General features: G+C 40.6%; 1 protein-coding gene across 1 annotated transcript; it reads left to right on the plus strand.

The window, feature by feature from the left end:
• Nucleotides 1–7,054: 7,054 nt before the first annotated feature.
• E2F8 (E2F transcription factor 8) lies at nt 7,055–18,485 on the plus strand. The gene is made up of 13 exons (XM_048050034.2): nt 7,055–7,617; nt 7,737–8,012; nt 8,336–8,492; nt 9,593–9,898; nt 10,552–10,713; nt 12,165–12,302; nt 12,630–12,839; nt 13,583–13,670; nt 13,937–14,456; nt 15,407–15,625; nt 16,454–16,586; nt 16,724–17,043; nt 17,737–18,485. Exons 1-13 carry the CDS (start codon nt 7,576–7,578, stop codon nt 17,908–17,910), a joined length of 2,745 nt encoding a protein of 914 aa, XP_047905991.2. The 5' UTR covers nt 7,055–7,575; the 3' UTR covers nt 17,911–18,485.
• The last annotated feature ends 2,946 nt before the right edge of the window (nt 18,486–21,431 follow it).

Genomic DNA, 21,431 nt, shown 5'->3' on the forward strand with positions numbered 1-21,431 from the left:
TCATTTTAATGGACAACTCTCCATTGTGGCTAAACCCCGTATCGGTCCCTTCAGGGGAAAAAGGAGCAGACTCTGCAGAATCCTCTACACCTGACTGGCAGGCCAGGATTTGGAGTAGCGCCAGGAGGGAATTCACAGTGAAAACCCGAGTTAATCATAATCTTCACTGGATGCAAAATTTCCCTGTGCCAGATTATTCAGAAGAAAAAGGGCTCTTTGTTAGAGCACCACACATTTCCCTGCATTCTCCGCGGAATTCAAAACAAAACAGAACAAGATAGCTAAAAAATGAATATTCAAATGCATCTAAGTTTTTTTTTCTCTCTTTGTATCTTCACAAGAAAATATCCTCAGAGAATTATTGCTTCTGTGAAGAATTGATGAGGCTGCCAAATGAAACAAACTGGATTTCATTTTGATGAGCATGCAGCAATGTGTATTTATCATCCCCTGTGCCTTCTTGGAGCGTGGGTATACAGTACTGCATAGTACTATCTATGCCAATGACCTCATCTGCAATATTATAATGCCCAGAGAGCACCCTAAATGTATTTGTCTAGTTATTAGCCTTAATTGCTAGGCTCTCAGCAGGAATACAGTGAAAAGGTAATAAACTCAAGTTTCCTTTCAATAAAAGGCTAATTTCTCATACAGTTCTAGGTTAATTTATATTTGACCAAATATTTTCCTTAAACAGTTTTCAAAAGAAATGAAAGATGGCTTTCATCTTTTTGAAAAAATACTCTTAAAACTTGACATTAATAATTTCCATTTATTTCACCTTTTGTGATATTTTAATCAAAATCTTCATCGGCTTTGGAAGACGACGTTTTACTGTCCCCGTAGTGACAAAAATGTTGATTAATAGCAACATGAAATGATACCTATTTTAAAAAATATTAAAAATAGTGCTTGAAATATTGTCTACAAAATATTATTCAAGTATATAAACTGAAACATACAGGGCCTAAGAGACTATTGCTGGATGGTAGTTTCTTTGAAAAGTCTGTAAAACTTTGATTGATTTAGTCATTCTTCTTCCTTGCTCTTTTTTCTTCTTTCCTCGTCTCCACCATTTCTTATGGTTAAAGTACAGCTTGACTCATTAGAATTTATAGCACTAAGTATTTTCTACAAATAACAAAACTCAGTCCTCTCATAGGTTACATATATATATATATATATTATGTTTTTTTAATGGAAGCCTAACAATTATCCAAGCAGAGCATAAGCTCAGCTGGGATTTTAACAACAACATAGGCTAGAATTTATGATCAAGTACCCCCTGACCATCTTCTCTTTGCAAGAGTGGACACACGTTTCTGCTCTTACTACGCCAGCAAATTATACCTTGATAGATTTATGCAGCAAGAGATTTAGTGAGGAAGTCATAATGAACCTCTGAGTATAGTTAAGGAAAAACAACTGTCAGAATACGGCAAAGATAATTACTGTTGACATGTTTAATCCCTTCATGGCAGATGAAATAATTCAGCTTGGTTAAGATGCTATACCCAGAATATAGAGAAGTGTTTCAATGGAGATGGCATTTGGAACAGAAGATGGCAGGTGCAAGTAAAGTTTATTTCAGATATTACAGGCTTTGTGGTGGATTTACTGCACTCAGTCAGCATTCTCTCAGGGGAAAAAGAAAAAGGTTATCTTTGTAGCACTGAATAATTCCCTCCATACAGAGAAGATACAGGAAAATTAGCTAATGGAAAGAAAAGTGTTTTTAACTCAACTAAATTGAGTTTAATTGTACACAGAAGAAACTCCAAATACTCTATTTCCTTCATGCCATTATAATACATGTCATTTCCAAGATATAAGGAATTTTATTACCCTTTCCACGGTGCGGAATCCACAGCACAAATTAGTGGTCTTTCAGACATATTCACTATGAGGCACAGTGAACACAGGGCATATGGTGCTGAGTACCTTTGAAAAATCCAGACTTCTCAAGTTTCAGTATCATTCAGTAAGTAATCCTTTCAACTAGAAAGATGGAATGCTGACTCCCTGCTCAATGCATTCACCAGTATATCTCAAACTTCGAATTAACAATGCACGCTCATGCCCCCATGCGGGTACCTATCATGTGCCCATCTGTGTGCTGACAGACTGCAAGAACACGCCTCTCACAGCTGGGTTTTTCCAAGAACAGGCTTAAGAGAAAATCAGTGTGAAGCAAACGAGCCATCAAAAGTTAGAGCAAGAAGCACTTCATGATGAAAAGGTGAAAGGCAAAGCTGGCCAGAAGGTTTAAAGCAAGACATGTGAAGAGCAAACTCAAAGAAGCAAGCCTCAAATATAACATGGTACAAAAACTCTGGGGAAGAATTTCATTGAAATGGAGAAAAATTTGGAACAGAAAATACTATTAACGTTCTTGAACCAAATTCATTCTTAATGTAAATCCTCTGAAACAAGTCAATCTGCCCTAGAAGAAAATCTCTTCCTTGGTGTGAATGCAACATTATTCCAACAGATGAGTTAAACCAAACAACTCAGTGCAACAATATTGTAAATGTAGTCAGTTGAACCACAGGTGTAAAGAATGTCTGTACAATGTCAGTACGGACTGTTTTGTTAATCTTAACAGTACAAAGTATCTGCCAACGATATGCGATTTAACATTATGTATCATTTCTCAGCAAAGCACTGAGGGGTTGCGATATGTCTAGGAAGCTGTTTGAAAGAATATTTACTTCTCGGTATGTTCATGCAGTAAGAAACCTTTTGAATAAACCTAGACACTACTTGTTTTTTTGGTAAGAACCTAGTAAAAATCAGGTCTTTAGAAAAAAAAAATACTTTGTAGACTGCTATAAGAACCCATTTTTGATTACACTAACTACATGAAATTAAATGGAAGTGATTTCAGTAGCACAAACACTTAGGGAAATCAGGTCTTCCAAAGGCTCCTGCGAACAACAATATAATAAACAAGCTCTATTTATTTTTGCTCTACCACATACAATATTTTGGCAGGGAATTACCTTTTAATGGCATAGACATTCCAAATTTCTGCTGGAACCGCAAAGTCAGACACTAATAACATCACACGGGCTTGACCTGTATGTAACAATAACCTTCAGGGCAGCACAACAAAGCTTGTAACATCATCTATAACAATGTTAGCTGGTGCTATCTACCTAGCACTGAAAGAACACCTCTTTTCTACGTACCACAGCTGGAAATGAGTACCATCACAGCCCCTCATAACTTCTTTGTTTGTATACAAACGATATTGACATTTTTCACTTTTTACACAATTCTCAGCCCCTTCTTATTGTTCCTCTCTTCATGAGCACTCTCTCAATCACCATTGCTGAGAGGATATCTAACGTGCAGAAGCTTGGGCTGATGAACACGGAAGCCTTCGGGATAGATCCTTGTACGACCAATACATGAAACGTGCAATGGATCTGCAGGTTTTGTAGAAGTGCTGTGGGTTCTGACACCATTAGAACAATTTATTTTCAGAAGAGCGATGAGCCCGTATTTTGGCTGACCCATGAACTTCTGACTTCAGAAAGTTAGGTGGAAACCACACAATGTAGTTTTCCCTTTAAAAATCTATTACATCTAAATGTAATTCTCTAGTTGAAGGACATGAAGTAAACAGGCCTTTGCTCAAATTTGTGCTTTAAATTTGGATCAGGAAGTAACATTTACAGTGAAAGATCTGTCTGTATGTTTCTTTTTGGCAAGTAGCAATCCTCTCCACTCTTAAAAACACCAGTTCACTTAACTGGCCATAAATCTCACTTAGACAGCTCATCTCTCAAATGTTGAAATAACAAAATTTATGTTAAATACACTAAAATAATTCAGATATGATTCCTGTAAGATGTTTGACTACAAAGAGTAGAAGGCATTTGAAGTAGAAACATGTTTTGTACCTTGAGTACTCTGACCTCTTTGCTCTGTATGCCCTGTAACAATGCTAACAGCTCAGTGCCCTGTTGCACCTCAGGTGCATTTGGTTCTGTGCTGTTATATTCTTTTCCTGATAAACCATCACAACAGAGGGAACATACCTGCAGAAGTGAAGCACCTAAGCACTACATTTCTTTTACCATCTTATTAATATTCTTCCAGTGTAGTTTCTGGTGCATGCATTAAGCTTTAATTAGCACTGCCTGATATTAGCATGCTTAAAAAAAACATTTGTTTTTAAGGAATTCCAGTTTCTGCAATGCTTGTTTCCTTTCTAGCTTTCACCTAAGATTTCGACCAACTGATTTAATTTCCCTTGTTTCAGAAGATAACGTAACAAGTGATAGCAAATAAACTGAAGTAAAATTGAATCAAGTCATGCAATAACATGCCTTAAATGATTTAATTTCACGCAGACTAATGAATACAAAATTAGGTAAGGCTGGAGAGCAGCATGCCGCAGCACTTTCTGGATCAGCCACTGCCACCTACCGCCCCCGGGGTGCTGCAACCCGCACCCAGCTGCCTCCATGCTGCTGCAGCAGCCAGATTGGAGCTGCCAGGCATTAGTCTCATTTTCCCTCCTCAAGGGCACCAGTTCCAGGGCAGGAAAGCGTCAGCAGTGACTCCTCTGGGTACCTATACACAACTCAATTTGCATGTGTCTCTAGCACAGCTGATCTTACTGACTGCCCAGGCTGCGTGGGCTGTATGCCCCTGCCTATAGACATACAGGGTGGAGAGAATACACGAGATCACTTTTAGACATTGCGGCCGACTGAAAACCCACCTATCACATTGCTTATCATTGATTCTCTACTGCAAATATTTCATCTTTGAAAGTCACTTTTAATAATTTAAGTATTTTGTGTTATGTGCTGTATGAAATTAATCGTGTAATTTTTCTGGGTAGTATGACATGTAACAGCACCTCAAGCACAACTATGTGATATATCAGCCGTCTCTTAGTAGACACAAAGGAGTAAAAGAAGTCTGACCTCTAGCAAGCCCAAGTGATGATGCCATTCCTGAGAGAGATGGTCCTAAGTTATCCTAACACGCTGGAAAACTTTATCGGTAGTTCTGAAACAAATATATATTTTTGTTACAACATAACCCAAGCAAAGATGAGAGCAACAGAGTATAAAAGTTATAATCCTAGTTACTACAGAGTTTTGAAGTGACTGAAGAAATTAACATTACAGAAACATCTGAATAAGGAAAATATAGTGGTTTTCAATCACTACATTTTAGTTTAGAATCTACTCTTCCTTTTTTCATTGTTTTTGAATAAATGAATTTTCTTATCCATACTTAAGGTACCAAATACTTGTTTCAACTCTGGGAGACTTTTGCGGTATTTCAAGGTATACTTATATCATGAACTTGACTAGGAATTCATACCTGCAGAAGATTGTAGGTTCACCTAGGTGCCCATCAGGCACATATTAAGGCATAATTTAAGATTGTTACCTATTGCCTTTAAAATTCACTTGTCTAAGAAAATGAAGTACTACAAGAAAACAATTACGAGATACACGTAATCACAGCACCATTTGCAAGGATTCCCACAAGCTGTATTTCACCAACGGAATTGGATGCTTAATTTCAGGCACTTTTCCTGCTTCCACAGGTGGCTGCTGTTTGCAAATTCACAATCACAGCCCTAGAAAGGGTGATTGTGAAACAGTTCCTTGAGGAAAGCAGCCTGAAAGAACAGCCAGGCGGTGGGCAGGAAAGCCCACTGGGTTGTACAAACCACCAAATCTTTTAAATTCACATAACATCAGTGCTGTCTTTTTCACTTTTCCGGTGGAGACACGCACTCAGCAATACTGATGATTACAAGTCTCAGAATGGCTGAGGTGAGAAGGCACCTCCGTGTCCATCTGTCCGCATCTCCTGGCTCAAGCAGGGACACCCAGAGAAGAGCAGGGTACCCAGGACCATGTCCAGCAGCTCGTGAACAACTCAGGGAGGACAGTCGGCAGCACAGACGCGCTCCCTGATGTTCAGGGGGAGCCTCTGCCTGCCAGTCTGTGCCCATTGCCTCTTCTTGTCACCAGGCGCCACTGGGAAGAGCCTGGCTCTGCCTTGCTTGCACTTTCCCTTCAGGCGTTTACAGACATTGATAGGATAATGGAATGATGTGTAAGAATTATTATTTTTTCTGTAATGAGTTCAAATTCTGACATTTTGCCTGCAGAATAGATTAAAAGAGCTGCATTAATCAGAATAAAGAGATAACATGCATTAATTGACTGGCTGCCTCTTCATGCAGTGTTGGGGAGCTCGCGGTAAGATCTTATACACAGAATTACCTGGTAAGAGTTATTTCAGTGCAACTCTTCACGCGTTTCGTTACGTAAGCCAGTAGTTACAATTCAACCTGACAGGAGTACAGCATCACATCCAGAAAGTACACAGCTATAAAGTGATGGACTTTGCCTTGTGACCACACTCAAACCAAGCCGTTGACAAGGTGTTTGTTCAAGAAGTACAACTATAAGCAGGGCACACAAAGCAGATTAGTGCTTTCTTTAGCATAGCGCATAGCTATGCTGTTGAAGAAAAAACTTATCTGTGGAGAAGATAAGAATGCGTGTTGACCTAGAGTTCAGGCAGCAGAAGCACTGCAATTTAGGCACTCTTGACTCATTTACCAACTTCCCTGTAATCCCGGTTTATCGTTCCCTGGACTGGGTTAAACCGCCAAGGCGCGCCACACGCAATCTTTAACCCCCACGACGACGCTCCGAGTAACTCTTCGGCTCAGCCAGGCTGTGTATTCACGGCGGGACGCTGACGTGCGGCAGCGGGGGCTCGGAGCTGGCAAACACACGCAGAACCCCCTCAGGAGAACCACCGCGTGAGGGCTTTCGGGGCGAGGCGTCAGGGAACCCGCCTGTTAACTGGGCACTGGTGCCAACCGCGACGCTTTTCTAGTTAAAAAACAGACGTGGCGGGGGCAGCCAGCGCCGGCAGGAGCCGACAGGACGGCTGGCTGCAGGGGACAGCCTTCAGGGGCAGGAGGCGGCCCCGCGATCGCTGCCCCAGCTGAGGGGAGCTGAGGGGAGGCCCCGCCCCGCCCCGCCCCGCGCGCCACGGCCGTTGGGGAGCGCCGCGCGCTCCCCCCCCCCCCCCCGCGCTCCCGCCTCGCCGCCGCCCCGCGCGCCCCGGTTCCCGCGCCGCCAGCCCGCCAACCCCCAGCCTGGCCGCGGCGGGAGGGAGGAGGGAAGGAGGGCGCGCGCCGATTGGCCGGGCGGGCCGCGGTGCCGCGCGCCCATTGGCTGCCCCGCCCCGCCCCGCTGCGGCGGCTTCAGCGCCTTCGATTCAAATCGGCGGCGGGCGGGTGGGTGCCGGCCCCCGGTGCTCCGCGCAGGGGCGCTCCTGGCGCGGGCGCGGCGCCCGGTGTTTAAAGCGGCTCCCGCGAGGCCCCGCCCGCTGGCGGCGGCCAATGGGCGGGGCGGGGCCGGGCCGTTGGGCGGCGGGCGCGGGCCGGGCCCAGAGGCGGGAGGCGCCGGTGGGTCGCGGAGGGGGGGGCGCCGCCGCCGCCGCCTCACGGCCCTCTCCTCCCTCCCTCCTCCCTCCCTCCCGCCCCGCAGGCCGGAGCGTGGTCCCCCCGCGAGGATGCAGGCAGCCCGCGGCGCCGAGCCGGGCGCCGACGACAAGGTACGGGGCTGGGGGCGGCGGGGTGAGCGCGGGCAGGGCTCGGCCGGCCCCCGGGGGGCTGCGGGAGGCCGGGAGCCGCGGGGCTCGTCGCCTCACGGCGCTCCGCTCCCGTGGCGCAGGAGAACCGGCCCGCCGAGCCGCGCGGGGCCGTGCCGGGCACCCCGCTGAAGCAAGCGGCCGCCTCGCCGTCCGTGCTGGCGGAGATGCAGCCCGGCTGTCAGCCCCTGGCCACGCCCCCGAAGCCCAAGGAAAGCCTGCCCGCGGACCCCTGGACGCCGACCTCCAACCTCAAGATGCTGATCAGCGCCGCCAGCCCCGAGATCCGCAGCAGGGAGCAGAGGAAGGAGCTGTCAAACGCCGCGGGTGAGGTCCTGCAGCCCAAACGCTGCTCGCAGGTATGCTCTGAAGGTCTCCTCTCTACCTCTTTTTCTTTTCTTTAAAAAAAAAAAACTTAGCTGAAGGCTGTTTATTCAGTATTAAAACTTCCAAGCTAACGTACCGCAACTTTTCCTTTCCAGCTCTGATTTTGTAGCGTTTACAAATGTAACTGACAACATCACATTGTTACACACAACTGGCAAACTTCTTCTTCCACAGCTGTTGTGGACCAAGGGGGAACGTTGAGCTTTGACTGTGCCCACAACAAAGCTGTTAAATGTATATATTTACACGTTTGTTGTAAAAATGTTTCAAGTTCTCTTTTCTTATTTCTGGGTAGGAGCACTTATCGGGAGATGAATATGAAAAATCGCAACCAAGTCGCAAGGAGAAAAGCCTAGGATTACTGTGTCATAAATTCTTAGCTCGATATCCTGATTACCCCAGCACTGCAGAGAATACTTATATTTGCCTTGACGAAGTAGCTGAAGAGCTTAGTAAGTTGCTGTATATGCCATTATACGTCCTCATGCAAATGTGCCAATAAACCACCCTTCTGTGTTCAGTACTTTTTAGCTCCATAAAACTATAAATGCTTTCTGTATGCTCTCACGTTTACCTAAATGCAGCTTTAAAGTCTTCGTTCTTACCACGGTTCTTTTAAGAAGCTAAAGTTTGCTCAGTGAACTGAATTAAGAAACTCTGAATGATGTTTGAGATTAAACGTCTACATTACTGCAGATACCGCAAATAACCAGTTGCGTTTTTTTGAACCTAGAAACGATGGCTAAGATTCGTGGCTGATTTTTTTCTGTCAGGAGCTAGCATTTCTGAGGCTGAGCCCACAGTTTCCTGTCCAATCGTAACATCAAAGCAAGAAACTACTTTCTGCTATCTTGTATCACACCAATGATCTATTGAGAGTCCAAGTTGCTAGCAGCTGAAGCTTTTTTTCTGTAAGAGCTATGAGAATACAGTATCCTGCAGATTGGATGAACTGCAAATTCTATCGATACATTTTTGTACAAAATATCATCTGTTAGAAAACACCTGCTCAAAAATGATGATTGAATAGACAACAGAGAAAAGGCTAGTATGTTAACAGAATAGCATTGAAAGCAAGTTACAAAACAGTTGTTTACCGTGCGTTTCCAAGAGTAATTAACAAGGCAATCTGAAATTGATGCAGTGAATAATTAAAAATGCTTTTTTTTTTTAAAGCTGTACTGAGACCCATCTAATGGCATTACTGGTAATAATAAGTTTTAGTTCTTAGTCTATACTGTAGACCAAGAATAACTTGGTCTACAGTACAAGACATACAAGTACAAGAACAACTTGGTCTGGAAGGGCAAGTCCTTGCCATGCCTGAAACAAGAATTGTTTTCTTGCCTGCAAGATCTGTGAGAGTTATTTTCAGTGAAGCTGGTACTTAGGAATTGGTGAAAATGTCTTAGAATTATATCAAGAGGGGGAAGTATGAGAAACTGTTCCTTTTTCTGTGCAAGCCACGTATCAGGTAAATGAATGAAAAGTAAAGTAATAAACATGGTAGTAAAGATACCATGTTGATCTTCCTTTTTTTTCTTTATTTTAGATGTTGAACGTAGACGAATATATGATATCGTGAACGTGCTAGAGAGCCTACACATGGTGAGACGCCTTGCCAAAAACAGATATGCTTGGCATGGGCGACATAATCTCACCAAAACCTTGCAGACCTTGAAAAAAGTTGGAGAAGAGAACAAATACACACAACAAATTCAGATGATCAAGAAAAGAGAGTATGAGCATGAATTTGATTTAGATGGTGAAAGAAATGAAGAAATGGAGAGGTCTTCTGTCTCAAATGAGCATTCAGAAATGTGTTTTGTCGAGCTCCCAGGAATGGAATTTCGTGCTGGTAATATTTCTCTACAATGCCAAGAAGAATACATATAAGTATATTATAAATATCTATGCCCATGGAAAAAACACTTATTGGTCTTTTTTTCTAAAATGCTACTGCCTGAAAAGCACCACATCTCTTCATGGCTGGAGGAAGTGCTCTACCTTCTTCTAGTTGTCCTATTCAATTCTTACACAGGTATTTTACTTTTAGGGGGCAAGAACAAGGAGGGGACAACAGGTGAAACTAACAAACATACTCAACATATAATCAAACTGCAGGATGTTATAGAAGCAAAAGTATACATGACACCATTAATTATTATTTTTTAAAATTTAGGTTTGATTCATGGAAGAAATGCTCACTAACAATTGTTAAATATGTTATACAATCTACAGTCAAACATCTTTGAGAGTACAAGTCAGATGATAGGAAAGGTATACCAAGGGAGACACCACACTCTTTGCTGTGTAGTTAGACATGGTATCCACCTAATTACCTGATTCTTGCCATGTAGAGACTCAATTCTGGAGTCCGTGTTGGCTCTGCCTAGTTGCCGTATTGTTTGTTCTCAGCATTATTACTGACAAATTTCTTCAGTGTTTTTAAAAGTGTTTGTAGCTGCCACATCACTTAATGCTTTAATCCTTTTTTCCTGTCTGCTGCAGCATCAGTAAACAGCAGGAAAGACAAGTCTTTACGAGTGATGAGTCAGAAATTTGTGATGCTGTTTCTTGTATCAACTCCTCAAATAGTAAGCCTTGAAGTTGCTGCTAAAATCTTGATTGGAGAAGATCAGTTAGAAGACTTAGATAAAAGCAAGTTTAAAAGTAAGTAAAACACTGCTGTTCCTGTTTGGTTTTTGATCATGCTTTAAATAGAAACACCCAGTGTAAGCTAAATGAGCTACATCTAGTACAAGATTACGTAGTATAAAATATTATCGTCTTCTTCCTGCCATTTGTATTTGAACTTCCAAAAACCCAATAAGCTCCGTGCACAGTTTTTATTAGGGATCCACCTGGACATTGTCATTCATACACACCATGTAAGAAAAGTCCATAGGATCCTTTCATGGTGAAGTAATGTCTGCTTATTGGTAACTATTTCTCAAGTCTCAAGCAATCTGTGACAGATACTGGCATCATTTCAGCAAACATGTCTTAGCATCATGCAAATCCACGTTCTGGTCATATAACTTACTCGATGGAAATATAAAGAAATGCTTTAAAAGTCTTGTTAATAGCTTAAACACATGAGGAAGCGAAACCCCATGTTGTAACTGCCAATTATTTCTTCATTCTTTTACGCTGCTTTCAGTTCCCTGCACATTTCCTCCTCTTGCTCTCCATTCAAATGTAAAGGTACTTCTAGGTCCAGGCCGGTATATCTATATTAATTGAAAATGTGCCTGCCCATGAGGCATTAAGAATTAATTTCACATTTCATTGAAAATTACACCCTTCCTTGCTTCTCAGACATTTATTTTTTTTTTGTGAAACTATGCAACAGACTGATCCTCGCTGGTTTCAGTTCATAATTTCCTTTCCATTGCATCTTGGCAAAACAGTGTGTGTGGGTAGGGTTGTTTGTTAGTTTTCATTTTTTCTTCTTCCTCCATAACATCTATGTCTCACTAAAAGCATTTTCATGGTGTGCCATCCAAGTGTTAATACTTACGGTATCAGATATTTTACCATCTTCTTAGTTAAGAAGCGCAGTCTGACGTTCTGTGACTTGCTAGACTTTAAATTTTCAGTAGCAGAAGCTTTGGATTAAGCACCCTCACTGTGTGGTTAAAGAATTCACTTGTAGTTTTACTGCTGCTTAAAACTTTTTCGTAATGGTTCAACCTGAACACAGTTAAAAAACACGCACAATGTTCATCCTGTTGGAGTTCAGTGCGTCTCTTCTCCATACTTTCCACGTTCTTCCTTGCATCTGTACACCTACCTTAGAAGTTGCTTGTTTTCACTATAGAATTTGTGTAGGTTTGGCCAGTGTACAGAGCCTTGTTTTGAAAATGTTTTTCTACATTTAGCATAATATCCTTACCGTTATATAGATTTATAGATCTGTATGTCATTCCACTTTACATTTAAATTTTATGATATGATACGTTATTTCATAGTACAAATGCCCGTTCCACAAAATCGTTCTCTTAAAGAAATAAAGAAGGTTTTTCCTTTCAGCTGCTAAAAGGACATCATCAGTTTTTAATCTGATCTATGGTAACTTGTTAGTAAGAATTGCTACAGCTTACATTTTTCTTTTATTTCAGCCAAAATTAGACGACTTTATGACATAGCAAATGTTCTCAGTAGCCTTGAGCTTATCAAGAAAGTTCATGTTACAGAGGAGAGAGGTAGAAAACCAGCATTCAAATGGACGGGACCCGAGGTCTTGCCAAGTATTCAGGGTAGGTTACGTGTCATTTTCTTTTGTTCTGCTGATGGTTGTGCTTCCTTCTTCATTTTGAAAATCTTTTACCAAAAGACAGAGTAAACTAGGCAGAAAGTCTTTGACAGTCACATTGTACTTGGTCCTCAACGACATAGCACACTGGTATTTCTTGGAATGTCCAATATATTTCCACATAGTACATACTCTTATATTGTGACTCTTGCATTTCCATTTTCGCTGCTGCTAGTATTTCGGTATTTATAAGCCAGGTTCAAATAATTGCTTTTCATTACTGGCTCTGCATATGATACATACTTACTCTTCTGTTTCTTCTGCTTTTTAGACACAAAACTTGAACCAACTTCTGCGACCTACATTCCACATATTTCAGAATGCATCGCTTCCAGAGAACAGTGTTCAAAAAATCTTTTTCCTTCAAGCATCAAGCAGAACTTCACTCGGCATCCATCCCTAATGAAGTTAGTTAAAAATATAGAAAACGATAGAAGGAAGATCCAATCTGCTCCAGCCAGTCCAGTTAAAATAAGCACAAGTATGTAGCTGAAAACTATATATTTTTTTTTCTATGTATGTTTTTGAATTGGATGTAGAGTTTCACATTAAATATCCAGGCTTGCCATCATCTCACAGGAGATGTGGCTGCGTGAGTGTGCTGGCTTACAATGAAAACATGTTCGAAAAAGTCAGAAATAGACAAGATGGTGGAAATACATATTGCCTGTAAAACTGATGCGTTAGAATATTGATAGTGAAAACAAATCTAAAATAAACCATGTTCAGTGAATAAGCTCTGCGATTAGTAGAACTCTTTCTAGTTTTAATGGATGAAATCCCATCCCAGCCTGTGCTGTGCTGTTGCAGTTGCAATGTAAATATTACTGGTTACAAAGTTTGTGTAGAATAGTGTATTCTCTGGATGTTTTATCTTTCTCTGTGAACTGGTTCTAGTCGTGGCTTATTGCAGAAGCTACATTTTGTATCTTGCTATCTAAGCAGTTCTGTCTTCCATAAAATTGCCAGAAAATTACCTATCCATGTTTGTGCTCTTGTTAGGTGTCTTCTTTGGAGGAAAAAAAGAAAAAGCTGAGGTTTTAATGTGTTTTTTTTGATATGTTACCATCCAATTGATCAAATCAAGTCTGGGTTGGAGTTTATAGATAGCATGGAGCTTTAGTGTCTTCGCATTAAATGTGTATGCCACATTAAATAATGCAGTCTCAAGGTAGAAAACTTACATGTTTGATACATCATCCATTTTCTTTCCCCCCCTTGCAGCAGGTACTGATCAAAATTTATCAGCTTACACAAGTAAAATGTCTCAACTTGCAGCAATCGCTCAACATCATCTGGAAGGACCATCAAAGTAAGTTTGCAGAAGTGTTATATTGTCATTGACCATTAAGTTTAAACTATGCTTCTTTTGAGTCAGGATATAGTCTGCAAAAACCAATAAGCCCTGATAGTGCAGACTATTTTTTCACTTACTATTTTCTGTTCAGTGGATTGAGACACACAAGTTCATGTTAAGTCTTAGTACTACAGAAAAACATTAGTCAGGGCATTTCTGCATGAAGGTATTAAAATACGTGTTTGGGCATTTTTGTTTGTTTCTTTTTTTTTTTTTTTAAGGAAAGCAAAAGAGATGAAAATGAAATTGCCAAGATCTACTTTGGAAAATAATCTGTCCTCACCCGAGGTGGCCCCCAAGCCCGAAACTCACACTGCAGCACCCTCTCAGAAGTCAGTTCTCACTCAGCCACTAGGTGTCTTACCTCCGAGCCACAGTCCGGTGTCACCAGTAATACTACCTCAGAATCATTCTGGTGTTTCATATGCGATATATCTGCATCCTTCCCAAGCCCACACTGTGACAACATACAGCCCAAGTTTCATGTTGCAGCCTCTACCATGTGCTAATGTGACAGGAATTAAAAGTATTAATTCAAAAGTCTTAAATGAAATAACCACTGAGGAAGGGGACAATCACATAGCTGCAGATGATCCACGAAAGTCCTTGACAGCTAAAGAAAGACCAGATATACAATCTGAATCTTCATCACAGAGGTGCCTTAAAAGATCACAGGCATTACAAGAGAATAATTCGATTAAAAAGTATAGAAGTGATGAGGAAAGCCTTGATACTTCTGTGGTAAGTTATTTTTTTAACCTGTTCTATAGCCTAAAGATGATGCCACCTTCTCATTTCAAAGTGATTTAGGAGCCTGCCCGATGTTGTCCAATTTGTAAATTAATCGTAAAGAAGCCAGACAAGGGAATAACCTTATAAATACATAATCCTTTAGCTGACTACAGAAGCATTTGTGCTATAGATTTGCATAACTCTTGTAGTATAAATATTTTGTGCTGGAATTTCAGAATACTTGTTCTTTTACCTTTGAGGAATAATTTTGGAGGGCGTGCAAACAGCAGACAATTATAACTTAGTCTTTTAACTGTTTCTGAGAAGGTGTCAAAGTGTACAGATATTTTCAGAAAGAACTCCAAAAACATTGTTTCAAGACTTACCTATTATACAGTGATTCTGGGGTAGTTCAGGTTACTCATCTTTGTAGAAGGGCTGACATTCGTTCTTGGCTTTGAAGGTGTTGGGAGGGAAAGTGGACACACAAGAGTTGCTGGACGGGTAACATCCCCCACATCCTGACACCTTCTAAATATTTCTATCCAGTGTCGTACTTGGTTAATGTTTTAGGCATAATGATACAGCACAGGAAGAGAATAAGAGGTTCAGAGAGACTTGATGTGGTTGTAGAAACTAGGTCTGGATCATTTTCCACTCCTCAGTTGCTGAATGTTTTAGGGTCTGTAAATTATCAGTCTGCTTTAAATTGTGCTTGTCAAAACAGCCGTGAAATGTTACCAGACTGGTGTGGCTGTGTGGCATCAACTATCCACCAGCTGTGAAGGAACAAGAGGGGATAACATGGAACTACTTCTCTTATTGACTACAAGTTTTTATAGCACAAACTTTCTTTTCTAACTTATGAAATGTATGAATGTTGTCATAGACATGTAATTAAGAATGTCAAGTCCTTCCCAATGCCTACCTTTGTTTTCATATATACTTCCTTTTAAAAGGGAGAGTCCATTAAAAATGAAAGACCACCTTCCCGTGGCTCACAAATGAATCACGAAATGGACAATTTCCAGGAAGAGAAACAGAACAAATCTGAAACATTAGACCTAAGCGTGGCAAGTTGCTCTGACCAATGTAAAAGAGCAGATACTCCAGAAGATGACAACAGAACCAAACCTGAACAAGACATTCCTGTGGCATTTGCCATTCCTGCTCATGAGGTAAGCTTTGTCAGACACCATAACATATATTGTCATTACCTAGAAAAATGCCACTTGGAACAATTTGCAAAAGAAACAGAACTGTAATGAACTGCATCTATATAGATTGCCTTGAGTTGGATTATCTTTAGTGTGCTTTAAGAAAAAAACTTAATGTAGGACCGTTCTATTTCTGAGTTAAGTACACAAATAAGAAGTAGTAAAATGAGTTTCAGGCTTCGACTGGGATGAAGATAACTAAGCCTAAGCAGACAGAGGCAATGCTAAGATACTATACCTTCCTAGACCGTTGTTTGTGTACCTTTCGTTTCAAATACTTTCATTTACAGTGGAATCGATATAAAATTCTGTGTTCTGCACTTAAGACTTCCTGCTACAGAGAACTTGATATTCAAGAACAGTTCTGTTGACAAAAACAGAACTTGTAAATGCAAAAGGATTGTGTAACAATGTCATAAGAAAAACACAATCCTAGAATGACATGACATGATGACTACAGAGTCCAGGTGTTTCTTCTGTCCAAAAGAAGTATTCCACATAAGGATTTCTTTTGTCAAGTCTAATTGTACTGTGCGGACTGACAGTTCCTCTCCCAGGATATCATCTGGGAATTGAGCCAGTTGAGTTCTGTGGACTAGAAGAGTCTTGTTTTGCAATGTGTGGCTGAGGCTAGCTTCAGACAGAAGCTAGTACAGGCATGGAATGTAGGATCCTGGTCATATAGAGGATAAAGAATAAGGCGGTGGCAAAGGGAATACAACTTGGTAGAAATACTTCCTTGTTTGTTGCGTCTTTAGGGTAAAGGTGTGTTTTTGTTTTCTTTTTCAGACCTTTTTTCCATCTGGCTACCTTATTCCTCTTACTCAGTGCACCCACCATGGCAACAAGGCGAGCCTTTCTAATGGAGAGAAAACTGGGATATGTTCATTACAGCACAGTTCCTTCAGCTCACCCCCTGCTGGTTAGTACTAAACAAGATAGGTACACAGTTGTCTGGTTAGAAGGACTGTGAGCCGGATTCGTCTTACTCTGGTCAAGAAAACACAGTGCAAGAGTCTCAGTTTTGAATTCCCTCAACACTTGATTTTTCTGTTTCAGGTGTCATTCCAGTGACGGCATCTGAATTGAAAGCAGTTAACATTCCTGCTTTTCATATAACATCCTTGAATATAATGCTGTCACCAACTTCTATAGCTGCTGCTGCACCTGTACTAAGCAACTCCTGTCTCAATTCAAGCAACACCAGTTCTGCCCAAAATCCAAATTCTTCAGTTCTGAACTTTACACTGCAACATGTAGGACTAATACCTGCTGGTATGCAAGTTCCTGCAAATCCTGTTCTTCAGCATATACCACTCTCTCCAAAAGCAGAAAATAGTAACCACAGCTCAGAAAACATGAACTTACAAGAAGAAAGGGTAAGTAAAAACATTACAACTTCTTTGACCATGTACCCAACGGGAAATAATAGTGCAGTAATTCCATTCAGCATGTAAATTTTTTAAACCAATATTTTTTCAATCTTGATTTATAAATCAGTAGTGACCACAAAACGCAGTGAAGGCTAGCATAAGTACAATATAATTGAGAGGTTAGAAAGGAAGAACACGTATCCTAACTGTTGAGGATGTGGAGCCAGCTGGAGGATGACAAGATATAAAGAGACAACTATCTTAGAAGATTTTGGATGAACCTGAGATAACATATCCTTAAAGTAACAAATAGAAAATTTGTTACTTTATCTTTCCTTGTCAATACTTTCCTAACTTACTCTCAACTTCTTATACTCAATGGTACCTTTTTTCCAGATTTTAACAGAATCTTATCTCCCATGACATTTTCTCTGTGTAATATATATAATACTGTATTGGCTAAGGTCTGTTTGTACTAAAAATACGAGATAGATTTGAGAAACCAGTTTATCCCTATTTAATCCATTTCATATAGATATACATATTTCAAGGAAAATAAGTAGTTTTATTTCTCTCTGTAAAGAGTTGTTAGATTTTTTTTAAATTTCAGGAATTTATTTGCTAACATCCTGCAGAAACCTAAAACTATAACTCACTTTTTTTTTTTCCTTAAATGAAAGTAAACTTTCTTCTCTTTAGCCTAGTGTTCCAAAGGAACCAGAAGAGCCCCAGACAACGACAGAAATGTTTTTCCGCACACCAGGAGGGCCAAACACAGTATCTTCACTGTCTGCAAATTCAGATGGTACTGATAGAACCTCTCCAGGAACCCTATATATTCCTCAACGAAAACTTGAAGTGTCAGAAGACTAGTTTGGGGATATCAAATTGCTGACTGTGTTAACAGACATAATTACTGATAACACGCTGCACACACAATGAATTGTCTGATGGACAAAGTGTGTTTTAGGCATGTATTGGCAGGACTGCAATACTGGAATAGCCTTAATGCTTTACAATTCAAACTGGCTCTTAATGAGAAAGTTAATGTCTAATATTTTTTCCAAGAGGCTTACCTAAAGTATTATAGCAACAACGTTATGTATCTAGTGTTTTCTGTGTTGCTTTTCTGCTATGCAAAGTAACTGAAATTGCCTTTGTACAGAAAGGGTACAGCCTATCAGTCAGTACATATTTTGCACAAAGAAAATACTGTGAGTGTGTACATATTTTTGTTTTAACAAAAAGGCCATAGTTAAAATTTCTTTTGCTCCTATGTTCAATAATGCTCTTTTGTAAAGTTAGTAAAAAAAAAAAAATCTTAATCAAGTTTTATATAAGTTAAGAATTATTTATACTGTATTGTAAAATCAATTTGTTCAGATTCAACTTACATCAAACTGTCAAAATTTGACAGTTGTTTTGTTTAATAAAATTAAATTACTGGAGTTGAGTAATACTGTACTGGACTCTTTTTTGGTTTTGGTCAGATGAGGTGTGTGTATTCTGAAGAAAGGCAAAATGATATTTCTTCAAAAAGGTGCATGTAAGTACCTCAGTCTCCGTTTTTGAACTCTCACTAGAGATTCCCAATAAGAAAAAGGAAAATGCTCGTGATATTTGGGATTAAAAGTACCTAGAATATTCTGTGAAGTGCAGTTGAGGTGTTAGGGAAGTGAGACGTTACGTGGTTTAGGCCTCATGCTAACAGCCAATTTCAGTAAGACCAGATGATGAACATGTTACCTTGCCTCTATTCTGTTCTTAGAATGTGAGCCTGGTGCTTGCTGTGCTACATGCAGCAAATAGGCTTGAAGCCTGTCTGCTATCAAGAGAACCTAAGATTAAGTTCCTTCAGTATTTGCCCAAAGGTTTTGTGTTTATCTGAAACTGCTTGTGACAGAAATCACACAGTTACTGTAGCACTAGCTAATCAGTGTTGCAGTGTAAAGTCTGGCTTCTAGAAGGAGGGAGTTCCACCTCTCTTGATCATCCCCAAGCCACTCCTGGTACAGAAGAAAGGTGGTAGAATAAACTGTAGCATGAAAAAAAATAAAGTTTGAACCTCAGAAAAGCCACTCACAATTATAGAGATGAGCTAGGTTATTTCAAGTTCAGTAATGTTCTATCTTCTCTTGCCCCCAAAATAATAAGTGACAAAGGAGAAACCATCTTGCGCTGCAAATACTTGAACAGAAAAAAAAGTTACTAGTTTCATACAGAATTACATAATTCAAGGACTTGTCTCCCTAAATTCCTTCATTTGTTAAAACTATTTTTTTTTCCCAACAGAGAATTCTTAAGGCAGAACTTTGGTTATATCTTCACTACCTTTACCTTCAGTCCACCTTAAGTTTTAAACACTGCTATTGCTTACCCTAGTAGCGGATCAATGTATAACACTATCTTATTAATCTTTCATAAAAGCCTGCCACAGCAGAAACTGTAATACTTCTGCTCCATGAAATGTTTACCTTGTTCTTAGCCCTAATCTGCCTGGATCAGCTGTGAAGCAGGAGCTCTAGTAATGCTATGCATGTGTAGTACGTGTATGGCATTTTTTTCCTTTACTGTGCTGTATGGGGACATAGTGAACATTTTAACTTAAACCATCAACAAGGAAGGGAAGAGAAGCCTCACAGAACAGAGGTCTTGCCTCAGCCAAGAGGCAGCACAGTTCGTTTCCACTTTCTAGCTGAGATCAACGTCAGCTTCTGAGTGTTGCTTCTCCCCTACCGCAATTTTAAACAGTTTCAGTTAAGCCACATGCATTTAAATACATACGGTGGAGTCTCTTCAATGCTGAAGGACGAAAGGTGAAGCCTCGCATTCATCTTAGATGACAAGGAATAACTTAAATTTAAGCAAAGTCCAGTGTACGTGCCTTCCCCTGTGAAACGTGCCTGTCTGCCCAAATGAGGGCAGGAGAAAGGCTCTCTAAACTACTACAGTAAAGCCCAAGATTCAGGATTGGACTGGCAATGAAATACAGTTAAAACAGCTAACAGTAAAATTGACTGGCTTGCTTTTTAATCGCATGAAGTTATTTTATCATACAAAATACATCTGATGGGATAACTATGGAAATACTCCTGCATAAAGGGGAAAGAAGAATACAAGCTGGAAAACTGAGCAATTCTCACTGCAGCAGCGAATAGAGTTCTTTTTCTTCTCCAGCATGATCACTGATCAGACCACTCTTCCTCACACCTCATTCTATCAATGTAATTGTAGAAGTATAAAGGTGAAGGTTTGTAGAAACCTGCATTACTTGAAAGTACAGAATTTTTGGCTTTGGATAGCACAGCTGTCAGAACAAGAAACTGCAGTAATTAGGGTTGAAAAAAGGTCTTGTCACAAACAGTGCCCTATTGTGAAAAGCTGGATGTATATTCCGACTTGCTGCCCAGTGTCCTTTGACTGCTCTCAAAATGCAGTTGCAGTTTTTCACGCAGGCTTTGTAATACCTTGCACTCCGTTCTTGTTCACTTTGCAGGCTGAAAAGCTACCATTTCCCCATTCCATACCCTATTCCCCAGAAGATCTGCATTTCACTCTGACTAGTCAAGCTCGCTGCTCTTTTTACCTGTCTAACCTATCCTTAGATGTGAGCTGACTACCTCATTTACTGTTGCTAAGCTCTAGCAAAGTCCCTCTTTTATGACACGGTGCAAATCCATCCGAACACGTGATCTACCTGAAGACAAGAGTGAAGGTTAACAAACAGTCAACTCTTTCAAATGTCAAGGATCCCAATTTATGAAGCACCAAGGGTGCAAACACTAGGTTCTCATGGAGAGCTTTAGTGCTTGCCACACATTAACAGTGAGCTCAATCACGCCCCAGGCCCTCCTTGCTACTGGCTTACAAGAAACGCTCACTGCATGTACAGTGCAGCATCACCTCTGCATTCAGCCTTATGTGATATAGGCAAAAGACTTCAAGAATTGCCCAGGAAGAATGACCAAGAAGAGGTCAAGTCCTGGTCTCTGCTCAAGAAAAAACAGGTCCCAACTCTTCATCAAGGACCTGTCTCTGCATTACAAAATCTTTGCCGGACTCAGCAGTCAAGGGATCCTACAGGCTCCTAAGAGCTTTCAAAGTAGTCTCAGTGAACAGGCCCTTAAAATCCTAAGGTCTGACATGGATTTGGCATCTCAGCTTCCTGCATTTCCCTGAACGTCCCAGAGTTGGGACCCTCGGCGTCAGTCTGTTCAGTTTTCAACCCCTAAGCTGCAAGGGCTTGGTCCTTTCACACACCACAAAATCCACAACACCGAAGAAAGTTTCTCAATTTAAAAGCCCATTTACCAAACAAGAATTAGCTTCTAGATCTTCAAAGCTCTTAAAATAAACACCTGTCAAAAAGGAACTTTAAGTGCTTCATACTTGGG

Source organism: Anser cygnoides, chromosome 5 (genome assembly GCF_040182565.1).
Source record: "Anser cygnoides isolate HZ-2024a breed goose chromosome 5, Taihu_goose_T2T_genome, whole genome shotgun sequence".
Classification (NCBI taxonomy): Eukaryota; Metazoa; Chordata; class Aves; order Anseriformes; family Anatidae; genus Anser; species Anser cygnoides.